Raw genomic sequence first — 20,257 nt, 5'->3', positions numbered from 1 at the left:
GAACATGCCGTGTGTGCAAGTAATGTTGGTTAAGGAGCGTTCCTTCCTACTTGCGCAGACTGCACTGCAGGGATTTCCCATGTTACACTACTGTACTGTATGTACGCGTCTTCCCTCACGTAGGCTCGTTCACACTCTGACACGTGCTGTGATATGAGGAGAGGAGAGGATAGCAGAGGAGAGGACCAAAAAATTAAAGGGATAGAATAGAATAAAAATATCAGAAAAGAGTAATTCGACCTCAGTGTAATTAAAATACACTTCTTTTTTTAAATCGTTTTTCATCTACTTTATATTGTGCTACATGCAAACATAGCCTACAATAAATCAAGCCTGTTTAGTGGCAGGATAGCATCTCTCCATGGCAGCGTGACATGTTAGTTTCATGACCTCTTACATAACAGTGCTGCATCCATCCATAGGTACACTGACACACACACACAGCATCCATAGGCGGTCCAGTCTACAGTCCTTCACAGATCAATGCACAGTGGATGCCTGGTTATAAAACATGTGCCTGTATAGACCAACAGTCTAACAAGGCCCTGCCACATGCAAGGAGACCAGCCAACCAATTGCACTAATACTGTGTGGGTTTTTTTTTCACTATTGTGACCTCCAGCTGCTCGTTTCCTGTCTCTGCCCATTACAAAGAAATGGTGTCCATGTATATGCTTCCCCAGTTGTCCATCATATGCACGTGACCAGCTCTACACATGGTGGGAATGAGACAAAATGCTTCATCATTCCCCCCATCGCTTCCACGTTGGCACCCTGCCAGTGTCTCTGTCCCTTTGATGTCTCATCTGTCTTTTCTCTCTACTAAATATCATCTTCCATCATCGACACAACCCTCGGCTTTATCATATGAATAAGATGTGTGAAAAGGATGTTAACCAGACCAGCGTTTCATCTAGTTACTATAGCAGCCATTAAGAGCCCGTGACTAGTCCCTCGTTCCAAATGGAGCCCAGCAGCAAGAGATGACGTGACGTCACGTCGCCAGGGCGACCAGGCTCCCCGAGGCACGTGTCTTGTATAAAAGCGGAAGGCGGCACTGTGAACTGCGCACACAGACTCAAGAAGCATCAGCCGAGAGGTAAGCTGCAACACCGACTCACCCTACAGTGTGTAGAGGCCCTTGCGACGACGAGCTGATACACATTTGTTCAGACTATACTAAACTGAAGACGTTGAAAGTATTTGACAGGATTCAGACGTCACTAGTTTCAAATGTTAGCTTATGTGTCGGTGCACTACAGTACATCACCTTGGTTAAGATACTAATGCAGTAAGCTGACGCAGTTTTAAATGAGAAATTTAACATATAACGGTAAATTCGTCGTGAATTTCCCCCAGACTGTTGCTGCTAAAAGTCGAAGATGAAGTGCGGAAGCGACCTTGTAGCCTTGAATTTCGTCTAATTACCATCTTTAATTTAATCAGCCACGCAGCCGTTAAGTTAGCGCACGAGACACAGGCACGAGGATGAGGAGAAGAATAAGGTTAGCTCAAAGTTCATATAGCATAGGGGTCTGTAAAACAGCCTCTTTCGCAGGATGCACGCTGTAATGGTACAGGAAGAGAAAAGCGAGGGTGGGAGGGGATGCAGTCGTGGCCTTGCAGTCTGGGGAGAGGCTGTCCGTTGTGTAATGCTGTGTACTTGAGTCGTTTCGTTGCATCATATGAAAAATCCAATGAAGCTATAAGCATCCCGAAGCATTTGAATGATTTAGCCTTGTTGTAAAGAAAATCTGTATAACTGAGTTATAAAGCATTCATAATGTATAATTCATTCATCTGAGGCTAAATTGTAGCGGGTAACGTGACATTGGCAGCTCCCATTGCTGCATCTTTGCGGAAGTGGATTAGACTCCATGTTACGTAACGTTAACCTAATACAAAAAATATATATTTATCACAGCAGAACAATAACCTATATAGGTAGACATGTAGCCGGGATTAAAATGGGGTTTAGCAAAAGATGTAATTTTACTGTAATAGTCGCGCTAAAATATTGTACAGAGCTGTAATGATGCACGAGGTGAATGAGTGCATGTGAATGGAGGTGAAGCTACGTGCTCCTCCTTGTCCTCACGATGAAGTCTGTCGTCGTTGCGTCATTAGATTTCAGAGATGAATTGTACTCTCGCAATGACAGGAAGCAGAGGTCTTAGTGATGCAAGAACCGAAACGGGTCAAACGAATAACCTTGGTTTTATTTCATGTCGAAAGATGAGAGAGGCGTGCTGAAAGCCTTCCTGTGATGACTCTGAAGGGCACAGAGACAGTGTGTAATGTCGCATGATTCTGCCGCAGTTTGACTTCAGACTCGACAGACCTGTTGATGCGGTTTGCAAAGAGGCCTGTGCTTTGGAAATTAACAATAGACAAAGCTCAAGTTAATTTCCAAATTATAAGGCTGCTTTATCATACACACAGTGTACTGGTGCAACGACGGTCTAATTAAAAAACTGAATAGTGGAATCAGTCAAGCTTGTTTAATGGGGGAAATTAGGGGGACACTAACAGGAGAATGATGTTATATAAGAGTAATTATGTCAAAGCTACACAGTCCACCTGTGCAAAAATAGACAATACTAATGTTTATGAACTCATTAAGTATTTAGTTTTATTTATCAAAGCAGTAATACAGAACATACTATTGACAATCCTAATGTTTGCTTAACATTAGCCCCATTCAGCTCATGTAGGTGTGGTACATGCAGATGCAGCCATGTCTGGCCTTGTCTCACTCTTCAAGGTCATTACTCCAGCTGAGGAAGGTCAAAGTAGGCCCAGTGCTTCTGTTGTGATGCTGACCAGCTGCTAACCCATATTCTCAAACTCCTTATTAGTTTGAATAAGGTTATTCTTACTGTGCTTATGGATTTATGGATGGGGAGCCACATCTCCTAGCTCAGACTCCCTGGATGAGTGAAGGTCAATAATAACAGGCCCGATCCTGCCTGAGAAATGTTAAGTATTTAGGCTGTCTGTGTTGCCAAGCTTCAGGCTCTATGATAATAGTTTAGGAACAAAATTACATTTGCCATGCATCAGCAGATAATAGCTTTGCAGTATTTTTAATTAACATGATTTATGATTATAGTCTCCCTCTAAATTGATTTCTGAAACTGCCTTTCAAAGCACACGTATAATTTTATTTAGAGTAGGCATTTCTTGTCCAAGATCCTGCCTAGTGAATATATTAAAATGGCACTAACAAGAACTTCAAATGAAATTAATCTACTAGTTTCATCAATACATTTGCAGTAATAAAATGTTTCACAAATACATCGTGACAGGATAGTACTGGCCGAAGATGTGCCTGCTCTGAGTAATATTATTATTATTTATTAGTTAATCCTTGCATATAAGGTTCAGAAGTTAGTAGCTTGTCATATCATGCACAACTGACAGTCATTATGCTTTTGCAGGTGTTGCAGAATAGGGTGTCAGCTGTATATCTGAAGATGTCAGCTAAAACATACAAGCAATACACAGGACATGTAATTATAGCTTACCAAGGACTACAGCCATGTTATTAAAGAGATATGAACAACCCACACATGCTACTTGTGATGTCTCTATGACACTAGTCAAAGAGGTGGACTAGGTTTTCAAGTGCTTGCCATTAGAAGTATATATGCTTATTTTTCTTGTAGATTAGTGTCTGCGTGCTACTCATGTTAGTCAGGCCAGAAAACTTTCCTCTTTTCTCTGTTACACATGTCAGGGCAGGCTGCCTGGGTTTCTGCAGTTAGTAAATACGTCACGCCCAAAAGTACATTTTGTTATGAGACTAATTTACATACAGTCATTCGTTCCTCTTGAGTTGGTTATGACTTGTACTTTCTTTCTTAACACAAGTTTTCCACTTCAAGGTAGTGTGGCTGTTTCTAGATCGAGGTTTGAATGAGTGTCCCTCCCCATTATGCTCTGCAGCTGACTTATCAACCAGCCATCCTGTCCAGGATGTGTGTGTGTGTGTGTGTGTGTGTGTGTGAGTGAGAGAGAGAGAGAAGGAACTCCAGAGTGACTCAGCATTCTGCACCAAACTGTCACCAATTTAAGGGAAATAAAACCTAAAATAGGGAAGGACAGACACAACTGGGACATAAAATGCCCTTACTTGTACTACAAAGCAGTTTGGCCAAGTTTTTTTATACGGTTATTCAAAGGTGCAGATGTTTGCTACATTTCTTATATCATGCTAGCTCTGCAAGCACAGCATTAAACTGTATTACTGTCCATTACTTTGAGAGACAAGAGGCAGATGACAGGGTGGAAGTCTTAGGAAGGATATCTGTCATCTGCTTGCTGACATAAGCTCATACAGTGGACAGAGGGAAGTGTGTGTGTGTGTGTGTGTGTGTGTGTGTGAGTGTGGTCCAGCATTACCTCTGCAGAGTAGTCACATGTCTCTTTCCTATTAACTCTTCTGCGGTTTGATAGAGCACACCTTTTAATAATTCATAATGGGTGGTGTATGTTTGTTCTTGTGTGTGCACACGTGTTTGTGTGCATGGACAAGTCCTGGTTGAACTGCAGTAGTAAGTTACTACATTCATAAAACCTCTCTCTTATCAGCTTTATCTATTCTTATCATGAATATATAAAGTTATTAAATCATCAAACTACTATAAATTCAGTTTATGCTTATCATGTTAATTTGCCTCTGGTGAATTGTCTCATAGAAACAGTGAACCTCCTATGCGTTTGTCCCTGTCAGCAGGAGATCATGCCTGCTGAGTAGGACACACAGCCTGCGGTGTTGTGTGTACATGTATCTGACAGGTGATGTAATGGCGTTGGACACTTAACTGACTAGTTTACGGCAGCAAAGTGACATTGTCTCAGTGATGAAACTATTAAAAGGAAGGAAGCAGGTATACTGTTAAAGAGGAGACAAAAGAAAAGATATGCAAAAGAGAAGTTGCTGAAGTTGAATACATAAAGTTTGACGCCACTTGTGCGTGTATGTAAGGGTGCATAACTGGCATTTATGGTTCAGTCACGAATGTATATGATTTATATGTTTCAATGAGAGGCGTGCAAGGAGAGAGAACATTACCTAATTGGATAGTTTGTCTGGCCTTTAGCCAATCAGCCTGCTGCAGTGGAAAAACACCGGAGGGAAAGAGGGTGTGACAGAGGAATAAAAAGCTGGAGGACGGTCTGAATAGGCAAGATACACTGAAAGAAGGGCGGACGAAGGAGGAAGGCAGGGGGAGTGGCGTAGTGGGCAGGAAAAGCGAGAACGGAGTCAGTGAGTTCATTGACTCACAGTGGCAGTTTTACTCTTAAACTGTAACAGCTTTAGAAAACAGTGACTCGACAACATATTAATGGTCATCACTCACAGCATCACCATGGATAACTGTATGAATATTTTATTTAGTCTGTATCCTGCTATTATGAAAAAAGAAAGGCCTGGCCTTGACTCAGTTATGTGAAGGGAAAGGTGTACGGTGATCTGTCTGTGCTCCTCAAAACTCAGGTCCATATAAGGGTGAGACTGGAGTCCACACAATGTCTCACTGCTCGTCTAAGACTGTTGACATATTACAGGGAAAAGAGGAATCAGTGTTTGTTTGGCAAAGTGTTGGTGCTTGACAACAGAGAAGGTATTGGCAGAAGTGACATACCCTGTCACACTCTTTCCTCTCCTACCTCTTTCATTCGCCCAGCAGATTTTGTCTCAATTTTAAGATTTTACCACCTGATGCAGCCAGATTTCTTTGTGCTTTTCTGGTCGACTAGTTATGAGTCATCTTTCCCGCAGTGGGCCCTGCAGGGCACACGCATACGCGCTGGCATGGCGACCCTGTCCTGCACCCCCCGTGGTTAAACTTCATGTTTGTGTGAGGAAAATGGGTCGCAGCTCAGAGGGAGGGTCAGGCTGTGCTAAATGAGGAGGATCAGACTGACAAAGATTTGCGAGGACAGGGAGAAGGAGGTAGCGGGTTGAATTTTAATGATTAGTTTGGGTGGTGAGGCAAAGAGGAGGGGAGGTTGGATATTCATGAAGCCCAAAAAGTGGGGAAGAGACAGTTAAGAGTGAACCAGGGGAGGATTTAAAGGGAAAAGAGAGATGTAGCAGATAGATGAGAGCAGGTGGACGGTGAAGCTGAATAAGCCAAACAGATTGAATGAGACGAAATATTAGGATGGATGAAAAATAGGTAGAGTATACAAGTGAGTTGCCGGGTGTACTCCTCATTAATTAGGATTGAACACAAGTAAAGCTCCTCTGGTTGGCTGGTTCCTCGCTTTATCTAACCAATCAGAGGAGGAGATGGGTGCACCACCCCTTGTCAAGAGACTGAGTCCCAGGTTTGGTCTGATCTCAGGTTGGTGATAAAGGAGATGTGCAATTTATGGATCAGGGAGGTAAGACAGAGGAGGTGATGATGGGGGGTGGGGGGGATGGGGGGGGGGGGTGAACGGTGAGATAGAAAAAATTGGCTGTTGACTGGCCCGCCAATCAGAAGAGGAGGTGGCTGCACTGCAAAACAGTTTTGACCAAAATTGTGAGGAAGTAACTTTACTACCACTGTATACATCTGGCTGTCTGTCTGCCCCTTCTTCCTACATTTAATGAGTGTCAGCAGATTGCAAACTGCAGTGAACAACGTGTACCCACTTTGCTCTGCTCCACTCAATACTCCCTCTATGAGCTGAGACATGTCTGTGTGAGCTCTGCCACAGACTGTGTGCTGAATACCAGATCAGGGCTGATTGGCCTTCAGTCAAAAGAGGTGGGACGATGTGGTAGAGAAGTAGAAAGAGCTGTTGGCTATATAGTATGCATCAGAAAACATACCACACATAAAAATTATAATGTTAATGCTCGACATAGAAATCCTATTATATTTTGATTGAACCATATTTTAACCATTTTGAGCAGAGTGGTTGTAAAGGTTGCTATCAAAGATTACAAATTGTATTACAACATATTTTGCATATCTCACGACTGCCTGAGACTTATCAAGCACTAATTTGTAAACTAAACAGTGATACTGAAGTAGAGTATGATGTTGCAGCACCAGGTTTTGGTTCCTTTTATTCATTCATAAAAGCTGCATTGAGCAGGGTTTTGTCTTGGCTGCTCAGTGTGACCTCTCCCTCTTCTTTCTTTGATTGGCCAAAGCCCCACACTGTTGCTAAGCAACAGTAACGGACGGACGGGGGGGGTGTCAGCAAGTTCGTACTGTGCAGGCAGTGAAAGCTTGCGGATATGGATTAAACAGAGCAGTATCACCAGAGATCGTGAAGGCAGTGTAGTATAGTTCAAACGAGACAAGACCGTAGGACACCACGAAGACATTTTAAAAAATGACATAATGACACAAATCCACAATATAGTGAAAAGAATACTCCTTCCATACATCGTGATGTATTTAGTGACCTCACAGACCACCACCATCTACAATGCTGCCTCGGTAAAGGTACAATGTTATGGCCTCCTCCGCTGTAGCCTTGTTTCTTGTTGTCTGAAATTTTTGACTCTGCCCTCGAGTGCCATCTATCGGCTATAGCTATACTATCATAAAGGACACATGGAACTATGAGGGCACTGACGTTTACAAGGATTGAAACGGACATATCTATTTTTCGTAAGTAAAGGGAGGATAAATGAGCCTTGATGAAAAAACTGTGGCCGCCAAAGGGTGGGGAAATTTTTGTGGACTGACCAACCAACAGAGGGAGCTGTTGAGCTGCTGACTCAGCTAAAAATCATTTTTGATGCACAGTCAAGTAGTCAAGTTGTTAAATTCTCTACATTTGGAGCCACAACCCTGTGTCTGAGTCAAACTTTCCACCTGCTTTAGTGAAGCAGAAGAGCCCACTCAATTCATTCAAACAGTAGTATCATTTGTTTATAGAGCAGCCATTTTCTTTTGGAAAACCAAGGGCAACTGCGCTGTTTAGAGAAAAAGGAGAGGTTAGCATAGAGAGAGAGAAAGCCAGCAAGTGAGACAAAGAGTGAAAGTGCACAGGCAACAGGGGGAAGGAGAGTTCAAAAGAGAGGAAAGAGAGAGGGTGACTGCAGAGTTTGTGAATGCACAATAGGTAATGGTGGAAACCAAGTATAAAGGAGAGGAATAGAAATGTGAGAACAACTTGGTCATACTGTAGGCACCCTCTCTCTCCTTTCTCTCTACCTCTTTCTCTCCTTTGGTGACCTTGTATAATGGATGCTAGCAGCAGAACACAAAATGGCTGCTCTATACCCTGAAAGGAAGGTGCTACAAAAGGCACACACAAAAATGCCCCAGAGAAGTGTGACCCTGTTGGAAAATTGACTGTTCACAATACATTCATTTTGACTGGCATCAGGCTTACAGTTCCAGTGAGACAAAGCATCTGATTGTGCTCAATAACAAGTGAATAAATCCAGGTTAAAATGGTCAGTAATTATCGACCATTGTTAGAATGAGAGAGACGATTTATCCTAATCTGGTTGCCCCTTTTGTCTATTTAAAGTGCTCCCACAATGCATTTCACCAGATCGACAGCCTGTCCTACATGCTCCCCACTGGGACACACACACATACACTCACAGAAACACACACACATACACTCACACACACAACAGATTAGGAGATTACAGTAGTCTAAAATGACAACCAACCAGTTTCAAGGACAATCTGGGTTGCCCTTCCTTACTTGACCTGCGCCTGTCTCTCTTACTCACACACATTAGCTGCTGGTCAGGCTAGTACCTGGTCAGTGCAACTGAGCTGCCTGCTCATCTGCATGAGTAAATGTTTGGGTACATGTTACATGTAGAACTGTAACAAATCCTAAATGAGTCCATGAAGTAATTAAGATTTTTAGATATTGAAACACTCCTCAAATCAGGCAGTTAGTGCTAAAATATAATGATAAACTGAAGAATCAGCTCCCTTTTTATGCCTAAATTAACCTACTAGTCCACATACAAAATCTATAATGCAGTTTTAGGCAGTTTTCTTTGCCAAAAGGCAAGTCACATGACTTTGGAATAGATTTGGAGCTAAATATAATATCAAAGTGCGTATCCCTTCTTGCACAGACAGATCAAGGACAGTGAAAGAGAGGAAGGAGGTGGAGTCAGAAGATGAATGACACGAAGGAAGGAAAGGAGAGGGGATGCAGTAGGTAGAAAAGATGAAAGCTGGAAAAGTAGCAGGCGAGGACAGAGGAGGTGTGGAGAGGAGAAACGGGCAGTATGAGAAGGAGGAGGAAAGCAGGAAGAAAAGGAGGTCACATAGTTGAATCAAGGCCAGGCTTTCTCTTTGTTCCCTTGGCAGACAAGTCTCTATTTGTTGCGTACCAACCGCTTTCTCCCTCCCTCCTTATCCCAGTTGTTTTCTAAACATAGCCCAGCATGATGCACCTCCCTACTCCTGCAGCAGATGCACATAAAACATGCCATTTGACTGCCTGTATTTTTCTGTCACTGACAACAAACAGAATCACACCCCTGCGCAGCTGCAGTTTGGTGTTCTGGTGCTTCAGCTCAAGTGCACACCAGTGTACTATATCACCTGGGTGTGTTTTCACCCTTTAATGCTAATGTGTCACACTGCCTGTCTATTGCACTGTAAGGCTACAACTACTGCATGTTATTATAGCATTTTCAAATGTATGAAGCTACATGAAGACAGCACATTACTACTAGCACATTACTACACTTTACTCTGTGTGTTTACACAAAAAGATGGGGAGGACAAGGCAGTGGAGAAGACATACAGGGCAGATAGAAGAGCACAGATGGTGGCAGTGTGAAGTGCAAATTGCAGGCTTTAAAATAGCACATGGAATAGATATTTTTTTCCTAACGGTTTGTGGAGCCTGAACAAGAGAGTGTTCACAATAAAATAGTGGATTATGCATGGTCATGTTACAACAATGTAACACACACACTCATTGTGTGTTGCCAACAACTTAACTAACCTGATTATTAAAGCTACCCCCTGCTGCCAGGACAACAGTTTATCTCACTACCAAGCACTCGCGTATACTTCAAATGTTTAAACTCTGTGTAAAAGAAAAGAGGGCATTTGTTGGCACATCGTTAAGCCCCAGTGATTTTTGGTCATCAGACTGAGCATGTATCCAGCTAGCTAAATGAGATTGGATGCATTTTCATGTTACTTGTATCATTTTGTTGCTGTTATTTTCTAATGTCATTGGTTTCTCTGTTTCTTTTATTTCTCCCTAGTAACCCAATCCCCCCCAAGCAGCAACCATGTCAGAGCTCTGTGTTGGAATCAATGGGTGAGTTTGAAAACACACACACACACACACACACACACACAAATTATATGTACAGGATGGTTCAGTTATATAGATTATATGATGAGGTTAGGATGTTGATGAAGCACATTTTTGGGATGGCAGTTCACCATTTTTTACAAGTTGACGGTCTTAAAGAAAAGGGCAAAATGCATTAGCTGTCAGAGTGAAATACATTTCAAATAATTTTAATAAAATTCACCCTTAATTTAGTATGCCAAATTTTGATATGACAGTGTGCCCTTGTGGTACCATGTATGAATATTATGTAGAACAGCACAAATGGACTTTATCAAATAATAATTGTACAGTAAAAACTGTACTTTGATCACATGCTGGTGGTTTGAAATTTGCCTTGTCACATGCAGCTCTTCACTGTGGCTACATGGTCTTCTTCTGTTTCTTCTTTAACTAAAATGGAAGGAGTCTCTGTCTGTATGTCAGTCCTTCAATTTTCTCAACAACCGCTCACCCAAACAAACTTCACACTTGACACATGTATTGCTGAGGACCCAAGGGAACTACAGTGTCCAGTTCAAGCCCTAGAGAGCTATGGGACATATTTATTAGTTGTGTGTTATGTACAAACTGTGTTGTGTATTGAGAGGGAACATTTATTAACTGTTTCATCAATAAATGGCTCACTCTCCACTGCTTGCTTCAGTACATTCAAGAACAGATGAGGAAAGATAGAATGGAGATGGTTACTGTAGTAAATTCATAATTTTAAGCTTTAGGGATGTAACTTTCAAAATAAAGGATTATTTTCCTGGAAATAGCCTGATCCCAAATATCTGGCTGTTAGCATATGATGTGTATACTCTAGCATTGCTTGGGGATGCAGCAATGTCAGAGCAGGTGTATTGAAGCACAGTGTTAAATGTGACGTTGATGAGGATGAGCGGTTTTCAAAAAAGCTGCAAACAGCAATTCTAGAGGCCAAACCATCAACTGTTACAGGCCAATTTTGATCGGGCTTTGCACACGTAATAATGATATGTCAAAATGACCTGACAACAAAAATGTCCCATGAGTATGGATTCTCTTCCTGATTCACAATAAAAGCTTTCAAGCTGTTGGTCATAGAAAAGCTTTTATTGTGAACTAACAGTGAAAAGTGTTTATCTGACATTAATCAAAGCTTCAGCAGTACAGCTGCAGGAGTGCAAGAACTCACGATTTCTGTTGATTGGCATTAATGTGCAGGGCTTCTCTGTAGCAGGTAAACTACTGGAAGTTTTGTTGGACTCTAATGACATCACAGATTGTGGCTTTGTTAGAGGATTCATGTGAGCTCCCACGAGTGGTCCGACATCCTGAGAAAGTTTCCCACCATTTTCCCAAAATAGCTATTATTAATAATCTCTCTCCCCCCTCACTCTGCAGTTTCGGTCGTATTGGCCGTCTGGTCCTGAGGGCTTGCCTTCAGAAAGGCATCAAGGTTGTGGCCATCAATGACCCTTTCATTGACTTGGATTACATGGTGAGAAAACTTACATGCACATACTTGCTTACAAATAATAAACATTTATTTATATTACAGTGGACTACTGTATGAGATTTACATCATAATTACCTTCTTAAAATGTTGGATAGAAAAACAAGATTTAAACTGCAGTATGTTGTTGAAAGAATCTGGTTCACAAAGCAACAAACAAAAAAACTGACCCATAGTTTCTACATGATCAATACCTGAGCTGAACGTGTTGCGTTCTCAATAGCTTGTTTGTCATTTGGTTTTAATTCTCTATCAAGATTACAAACCTAAACACTACCAGTAACTCTCCAAATTCAAAAAAGGAAACAGAAACTGTCAAGTATATGAAATAAGATACTATAGTGTGATAGTAATAACTTAGAGTGTGTCTCTCCCATCCTTGTCCTTATAACCTCATTATTTTCCTCCTGTCTCCTAGATCTACATGTTCAAGTATGACTCCACCCATGGCCGTTACCATGGTGAGGTCTCCAGTGAAAATGGCAAGTTCATGGTTGATGGCAATGCCATCTCTGTCTACCAGTGGTAAGTGAAGCTGATGTTTAGTTGTGAGTAGCATTTGCTGTGAAGGTATCAAATATCAATGAGTTGCTGTTGATGTAAACTGGTGGCAACAAGCTTAAGTGAGGCCAAAATCCGGCCAACCGATTTATAATGAATGAAATATTTACTCACGTGCCACTTATGTACAATTTTTATTGTATCAGAGAGATCTCTGTAATAGATGCAGCCACCTCAGTGTTCAGTTTGAATTATTACAGACGTTTTGGTTTCCTGAGTGAATTCCAGGCAGTGGAATGAGGCTTTCTGTTGACTGGGGCCTCACTCATACAGCTAACCCTCCACTGACTGTACAGGCTGTTGTTTTAGTCCTTTGAGTTAATGGCACCTCCCCTCTGCAAAAGACAACACCAACAAAAAGGAGGGTTAGAGAAGAGACATTCCTGTTCCACTCTGAGCACTGAGTGTAAATTATTGAGGTGCCTCTCCTTGAGTATTTGGTTTTTACAGCACCATCTGCTTTTTTGGCAGACTCTTAACCTCTACATACCAAGGTGTTCATTGAAAAATTATATATATGTTTCATTACATGCATGATGTTATCCAAAGAGGCTCTGCAGACAATTTTAGAAAGCACAGGATGTACTGTTCTAACAAGATTAACCCTCACTTCTCTCTCACCATATGTAACTTGCTCATTATCTCTTTTCTTCTGTAGTATTCTTGTGTTCCTTGTCTTTTGTCAACCCCAAGTTTAACATTACTAAATGGTAGTTATAATAATTTCATCTTAGACTGACTCTGTTCTTTATCTCACTCTAGTATGAAGCCAGCAGAGATCCCCTGGAGCAATGCTGGAGCCGAGTACGTTGTCGAGTCCACTGGAGTCTTCCTCACTGTGGAGAAGGCCTCTGTATGTACACGCATGCACATATACAGAAACAATTATACAGGCTGCCAGATGGTCCAGTTTCTAAATTGTGCCCTTTTTCTCTCCTGTCCAATTACAGTCTCACCTCCAGGGTGGAGCTAAGCGCGTGGTTGTGTCTGCCCCTTCACCTGATGCTCCAATGTTTGTCATGGGAGTTAACGAGGACAAATACGACCCTTCCTCCATGAACATTGTCAGGTAACACCCCCTTGGTCTTGAACATACGTTCACACTGTACATTATTAATTTTAACAAGCATGTTCCTTTATGTGGAGCAATGTCATTACATATGTCAAGAGAAGTGACTGTAGTAGTTAATGAGCATGCCTGTTGTTCTTTTCATAGCAATGCCTCCTGCACCACCAACTGCCTGGCCCCCCTGGCCAAAGTCATCCATGATAACTTTGGCATTGAGGAGGCTCTCATGGTAAGTCACAGTAAATCTGTGTCCAAATGTAATGGACCTTTTTCACGGCAGACATGTTGACACCTCAGAGTAGGAGCAACACAGGTGTGTTCAATGACACTAATGACAGCTGTGTTCCACTTAGGGGAAACCCTGGTATTGTCCATGTTGGCTAAATGTTACTAGCTTACTGGGACACTGAATGGAACTCAGCCATCCTTAATGTTATCAATTTCACCTGTGCTTTTTCTACTGACACAAGTCAAAATGTCTGCTGTGAAAAAGGTCCATACTGAGATTTTCAGCCATTGTTGTGAGGAGGCCTTTTTCATCAATGTTACTGTATTTGCAGCCTTAAAGAAGTATTTCACTGCTGGAAAGAAAGATGTTTGGCTGTCTATGCAGTAGAAAGGCAAAAATACTGTTGAAATTGGTGTTACATGACCAGAGAAAACAGAAAAAAAGGCTGTGGCATTTGCTTTTGCTTAAGTAGTAGAAAACTTGTAATGACAATAAACAGTCCTGTGGTGGTGGGTGACATAATGCAAGTTTCTCATCCAAAAACAACATGGTGGCCAGCTGGTAACAAACAGTTTTTTATTACAGTTGTACTTTAAGTGAAACTGGTACTGCAGCACTGCCTACTTTTACTGTTTGATATCACTTTTATTCAGCCTATGTTTGCACAATACAGGAAACAGTATGGAGCCCACCTCCTGTTCACAAACTCTCTAAACTATGTTTCAGCAAACATTTTAGGCGAGAAATAGGCAACGCAGAAACAGAATATCGGTTCATTTTTTATCAGCACAGCCTAGTTTTACTGTTTGATCTGAGCTTAGTCCCAGTTTGAGGTCTCTCTCTGTCTCTCGATCTGCTTTTTCACTCTTCGTGTCCTAATGCAGAAGTACATTCTGTAATTTGAGCAACAGCCCTAGAGCCAAGGAAAATATGCAGGATGATGCGAAATCTGTCATCTGGCAGATTGACGTTGAGACATGATGGAACGAAGTTTACCACAGTTTATTTACACATACTATGCACATTGTAATGATAGAAAGCTGGTTGAAAATCAGTGGAGTATCCCTTTAGATGTATACTAGAGTTACTGATGTTTCATGTAATATACTCTCCACTTTGTAGACTACAGTCCATGCATACACAGCCACCCAAAAGACAGTGGATGGCCCCAGCGCCAAGGCCTGGCGTGATGGCCGCTGTGCCCACACAAACATCATTCCAGCCTCCACCGGTGCCGCCAAGGCAGTGGGCAAAGTCATCCCTGAGCTCAACGGGTAAGGACAAACACACTTGCTGTCAGCCTGATAATCAGCTGCACCTTTTGTAATTTTGCAAGCAGGTTAATAAAAACTAACTTTTTCTTCTTTTTTCTTCTCTCTATAGTAAGCTGACAGGCATGGCATTCAGGGTGCCAGTTGCTGATGTGTCAGTGGTGGACCTGACATGCCGTCTGTCCAAGCCTGCATCTTATGCTGACATTAAGGAAGCCTGCAAGAAGGCCGCACATGGGCCCATGAAGGGAGTGTTGGGTTACACCGAGGATCAGGTAACACTCAGTGTTATTTCACATGTACTGTGAAGCAAATACAGGGCTAGTGATAATGTAAGAACTAAAGCTTTAAGTTAGTGGAAGTAGAGTGAGGTGTGGTAAAGAGGTTCAGGATAGGTTATGTGCTTTTGTCCATTTAATTTGGGTGCCTGGATTAAGATGAACATTTATTCCTATCTTTACTGGATTGTGATTCATTTAATTGAATGATGTAAATGGACACTCAGAGATATGCCCTTTGTGATTATGAATGAGGTTGTTTTTTCCAGTTAATAATGACTTGAATCTGACTTGTAGTGGGGTTTGTGTTTTGCAGGTGGTGTCCTCCGACTTCATTGGTGACACTCACTCCTCCATCTTCGACGCTGGTGCCGGCATCTCCCTCAACGACAACTTTGTCAAACTCATTTCCTGGTTAGTTTTCAATGTCTTGGTCAGTCTCATATGTGAAACAGGGAGTTAGTGTTCATTTAAAGAGGAAAATGAATAAACAGTTTAACTTTTTCAAAGCCAAGCAATTAATTTCTTCTCTTCTTTCCACTCTGTCTCTCTCCAGGTATGATAATGAGTTTGGCTACAGCCACCGTGTCGCTGACCTGCTGCTGTACATGTACTCCAAGGAGTAGACACTTCCTGTCCAAAAAGGAAGTCAGGAAAGGGACCACCCCAACCATTATCCCTCACCCGCCCTTCTCTTTTACACACAGGCCCCACCCATAGCCAAGTCATAGCATCACAGCCCTTAGCTCTACTACAGTATACGTAGGCAGCAGCAACAGTGTGTTTGAGTGTTCTGAGTTTATCTGTTTTATTTTCCTTTAATGAGACGATCGGTGACAGTATTTGTGTCCGTGTGCCCCCTCTCCACCTCCCACTGCCACTTTAGATGTGTCCTTACGGCTCAGTGCTATGGTAACTACTGTATCCATCTCGTTGTTGGTGTGTTTTAAAGGCTTAATCACCAGTGGACGGAGGAAGCTGAGAGGCAGAGCTACTGTAACTCCGCTTAAGAGTAATGAGACCAAGAAATAAAACTTAAAAAACCTTAAGCTGTTGTCTTGTTTTATTGTCATTTTTCTGTGTACTGTTTCCTGTGGAGCCTCGAAATGGACAAAAGGTAGAAAAAGGTTATCAGACCAATCAAAATATAACTAAATGCATCAGTAATATTGTTAGTGAAACAATTAACTTGGAGCACAGGAACTATAAAGCCTTGGTTGAAAAAAAGGCTTTTTTTATTACTGCTGCTCATATCATGAAACAAATTAAAACTTAATTTATTATAGTTTAATTTGGGACTAGATGTTAAAACCCCTGATGCACATACTTGAGACAATGAGTGGGAGTGATAGTTTCCAAGTGGGAGCCAAAAAGTTAATGTTAGATGGATAGATAAGTAGGAAAGAGCATAGGTAGGTAAAATAGTATGGAGCAGAGGGAGGGCAGAGCCAAGGAGAGATGTCTGTGCAGACTTAACTCTCCTCTGATGGGCCATGCACTCTACCTCGCCCTGCTCCCTTATTTGATGAGGGAAGAGAAGAAACTTTAAAATTCCTTAGTTTTGGGGGTTTTTTTGGTATTTGTACATGCTTAATCATTTACCTAGTCCCTATTTTCCCCATTCCCCATTTTCCTCGCCTGTCAAGGGAGAAAGATCATTATTGTGAAGACATGTAAAAATGATGTTAACATAAATGTTATATAACAGGGGTCTTCAATGTTTTTCAGGCCAAGGTGCCCCAAGCTGAAAGATAGATGAAGCAGGGACCCCCTACTACATACATAGTATAAAATTAAGGTTGCATATTTAACTCGATCTACATCAATGTGTAGGTTCGGCCTAAAGTGCCATGTAGACATAAACCATTATATGGTGCATACAATACTAAGCTATTAAAATTATAATTCTTCACAGATTCATTAATTAATGCATCATGGTCTCATTTGTCATGGATTCATGGGTAAGCCTATCATCAGTGTTGTGTGCTGTATATTAAATAGGCTGTGATTAATCTTTGACAGTGATATGTTGGATCCATGTTCATATGTAGTTTCAGACATGACAAGAAAAAACTTCCAAAAAATTAACCCATGTACTCAGAGCATTCCCCTGGGTGCTTTCAGTGTCATCTATAACATCTTTCCCAATGCATTGTCTAATGAGCAGCTCCTTCACTTTATACCCTATGACATCACAAATTTGAGTTTTAGCATTCTAGTTTTTGGATTTGGGAGGGAGCTGTTAATGTTCACTAAGATTTTTGGACTGTTTTAGATCTTAGTAGTAACATGTATACATTTTGAAAATGGGCGTAGTTCCACTTTAAGACGTATACCATAACTAATAAGTCAAAAGCTCAATTAAAGAGGGAGAGGACAGATAAAGGGAAGTATTGTTGGACTGAAAAAATTAAAATTCTCTCCTCTCGGCCCAGTCACCACCTCTGTATTCTTAAAAACTAACCTTTTTCCACTCTATGGGTCCCGTTACGCCTCCTATAGGAGCGACTCAGCCAAAACATTTGCAGGAGTAGAGGGAGAGTGACTCCACTGTCACCCAGTCCCCTATTTCCCCCAAGTGATCCTCTGTGAGGGAGGATGGATGGAGCACCCACTGTTGGGAACCCTCAGAGCCACCTGCTGCCTGTTTTAGAGCACTGCAGCCAAACTCAGCATACAGGATGCATCCTAATATAGAAGAAATGTCTCCCCTCTGCTTTTTATTGCCTTCACCACGTTATTCCCCATATAAAGGAACTGACATGAAAAGCTTATAAGATGTTTAGAGCAAGTTTGCTGCAGCACCACCTACTGTTATACTGAACATACTGCAATAGAAACAAAACATTTCACACATCTATGGGCATGTCTATGAATTGGTTGCATATATTCAGAACAATATCACTTTTTTTTTACTGACAGAATTTAAAGTCATGTTCACAAAGACTAAACAGAATGTCTCCAGCTTGTTCAAAATGCTACAATTAGAATTTTAACATGCACTAAACATTAAGACCATAGTACCACAGCCTCAGCACATCTGCACTGGCTACCACTAAGATTCAGAACTGATTTTAAGATTTAAAAGCATTTTTTACTGATTGCTTTTAAATCCCAGAAAGGTCAAGCCTCTAGCTATTTACTGAACCTTTAACTCATTATGAGCCAGAATGCAGCCTTACATCCTCAGGCAAGGCTCATTTGGTTTGGGTTTAAATGTTATTAAAGCACTTCTTAAACACTGATTTTATCATTCTGCTGACACTCACATTTCAGACTGGTGTCAGCTGCTTTTGGAGTAAAACACAGTGACACATTTTGTTTGAATGGAAAATATCTTGCTGAAATCTTTAGGTAAAAGGAGCCAGGTGGATAGAGGTCAGCCAAGGATGTGACCTTTACCATCTGTCGACTGGAAAGATTAAAATCTGGTCATTTGCCTGCAGCCTGATTTCCCCACCATGCGTGGAGACTGGACAGTATTGAATGTCGAACATTTGAATTTAGGTTTCAGATTCAGGGGAACAGAGCCTTTCACTGCATCACATGACTGAATTTGGGTCCAATTTGCTTTTGTTTTTGTAATTTGTTTAAGTACACCATGCACTGACATGAAAAGCAAACTGAGGCCACGCCAACACTATGGTTCATTGTATTTTTTTTTTTTTTTTTGTATTGCATTGTATTTTGTGTTTTTTCTCAGTAGATTAGATCCAATGATTTCTGGTTGTCTCCTGTTTCCATTAAAACTTTGATGAGTGAAAAATAGAGATTTCACTTAAGGCTAGAGAAGAAAAAATGAACATCAACACTTGCATTAATTTGTGTTCCCCCAGACTTCATCACAAATGGTCCTCCTTTTATGTAAGTTTTATGAAAACTGTTTGTGTTTAACTCTTTTCAGAGTAAAAGTTAATATCCTTATGATTTTAAAGATAGGCTTTATACTATGCAGGAATTTCCTGTATGAATATGAATATATAGACTTATGCAACGGCCAACAGCCAGGTGCCAGACCTTAAGCAGCAGGCATCCAAGAGACACAGTGCCAAAATAGCGAGGCAAAATGCCAAACGAGAGTGAATCTGGGGTTGGTTTTTAGTTTCACTTTTACTCGTGAGAAAGTTTACAAACAATAACCGACAATCCTTCCTGGTTCACCTTTGATGAAATCAAACCCGACTTTTACTTTATGTATGGCCTAAAATTCTACATGGCCATTAAATATATTTGCACCCTATGTAGTAGTTTTCATGGTTAGTGGTGGAATCCGCCATTCCTGCCCTTGATTCAAACAGCCTTTACCTATGGATACCTACAACATGAGTTTGTTTGGCTGCACTATAAACACATACAAATTTGGTTCCTCTGCTGTAATAATAACAAAGAACTGTAGCTGCTCAAGGAGCGTTTGCTGTAGTATTAAACCACACTAGCTGTTACCATGGTAGCCACTGGTGTCATCAAATCAACCAGAGCTCAGATCTTACAACCTTAAGGTGACAAGACTGATTCAGGTCAAAGAGAAACTGAGGCATGTCCTGTATCACTGTGACAAAAAATATACTCAGCATCACACCAATTTGTAATCCTAGTTGTATGCTGATTTTTCCTGTAACAAAAATATGTGGATGTATGTAAGATATGTGTATATGCTTTTCAAAATGTAGGAATCCATACCTCCATTGTCTGTAACCGCTTATCCTGGTAAAGGGTCGTGGGGAGCTGGAGCTGATTCCAGCTGACACTGGGTGAGAGCTGGGGACCAGGTGCAACCTGGACAGGTCGCCAGACAATCACAGGGCTGACAAATAGAGGCACACTCACATTCATGCTTACAGGCAATTTAGAGTCAACAATTAATGTCTTTACACTGTTGGGGGAAGCCAGAGGAAACTCACTAACTGCTGCACCACCATCCACCTTAATCCCACCTCAACTTTTGTTTTTCTTGTATAAAATTAACTAAGTTACTCACCAATCTTATTCTAGTACCCCTGGTTGGGAATCACTACTCTAGGCTACCTGAAGGATCTTCTTATTCTGATAATACAATATAAA

General features: G+C 41.3%; 1 protein-coding gene across 1 annotated transcript; it reads left to right on the top strand.

Moving 5' to 3' along the window:
- The first annotated feature begins 1,006 nt into the window (after window positions 1–1,006).
- Window positions 1,007–16,245, top strand: gapdhs (glyceraldehyde-3-phosphate dehydrogenase, spermatogenic). The gene is made up of 11 exons (XM_049583528.1): window positions 1,007–1,099; window positions 10,217–10,272; window positions 11,677–11,773; window positions 12,207–12,313; window positions 13,112–13,202; window positions 13,300–13,418; window positions 13,566–13,647; window positions 14,770–14,921; window positions 15,031–15,193; window positions 15,513–15,610; window positions 15,753–16,245. The coding sequence occupies exons 2-11, from the start codon at window positions 10,244–10,246 to the stop codon at window positions 15,820–15,822; spliced, it is 1,008 nt and encodes a 335-aa protein (XP_049439485.1). The 5' UTR covers window positions 1,007–1,099; window positions 10,217–10,243; the 3' UTR covers window positions 15,823–16,245.
- The last annotated feature ends 4,012 nt before the right edge of the window (window positions 16,246–20,257 follow it).

Source organism: Epinephelus fuscoguttatus, linkage group LG8, assembly GCF_011397635.1.
Source record: "Epinephelus fuscoguttatus linkage group LG8, E.fuscoguttatus.final_Chr_v1".
Taxonomy (NCBI): Eukaryota; Metazoa; Chordata; class Actinopteri; order Perciformes; family Serranidae; genus Epinephelus; species Epinephelus fuscoguttatus.
This window is presented reverse-complemented; position numbering and strand designations above follow the sequence as displayed.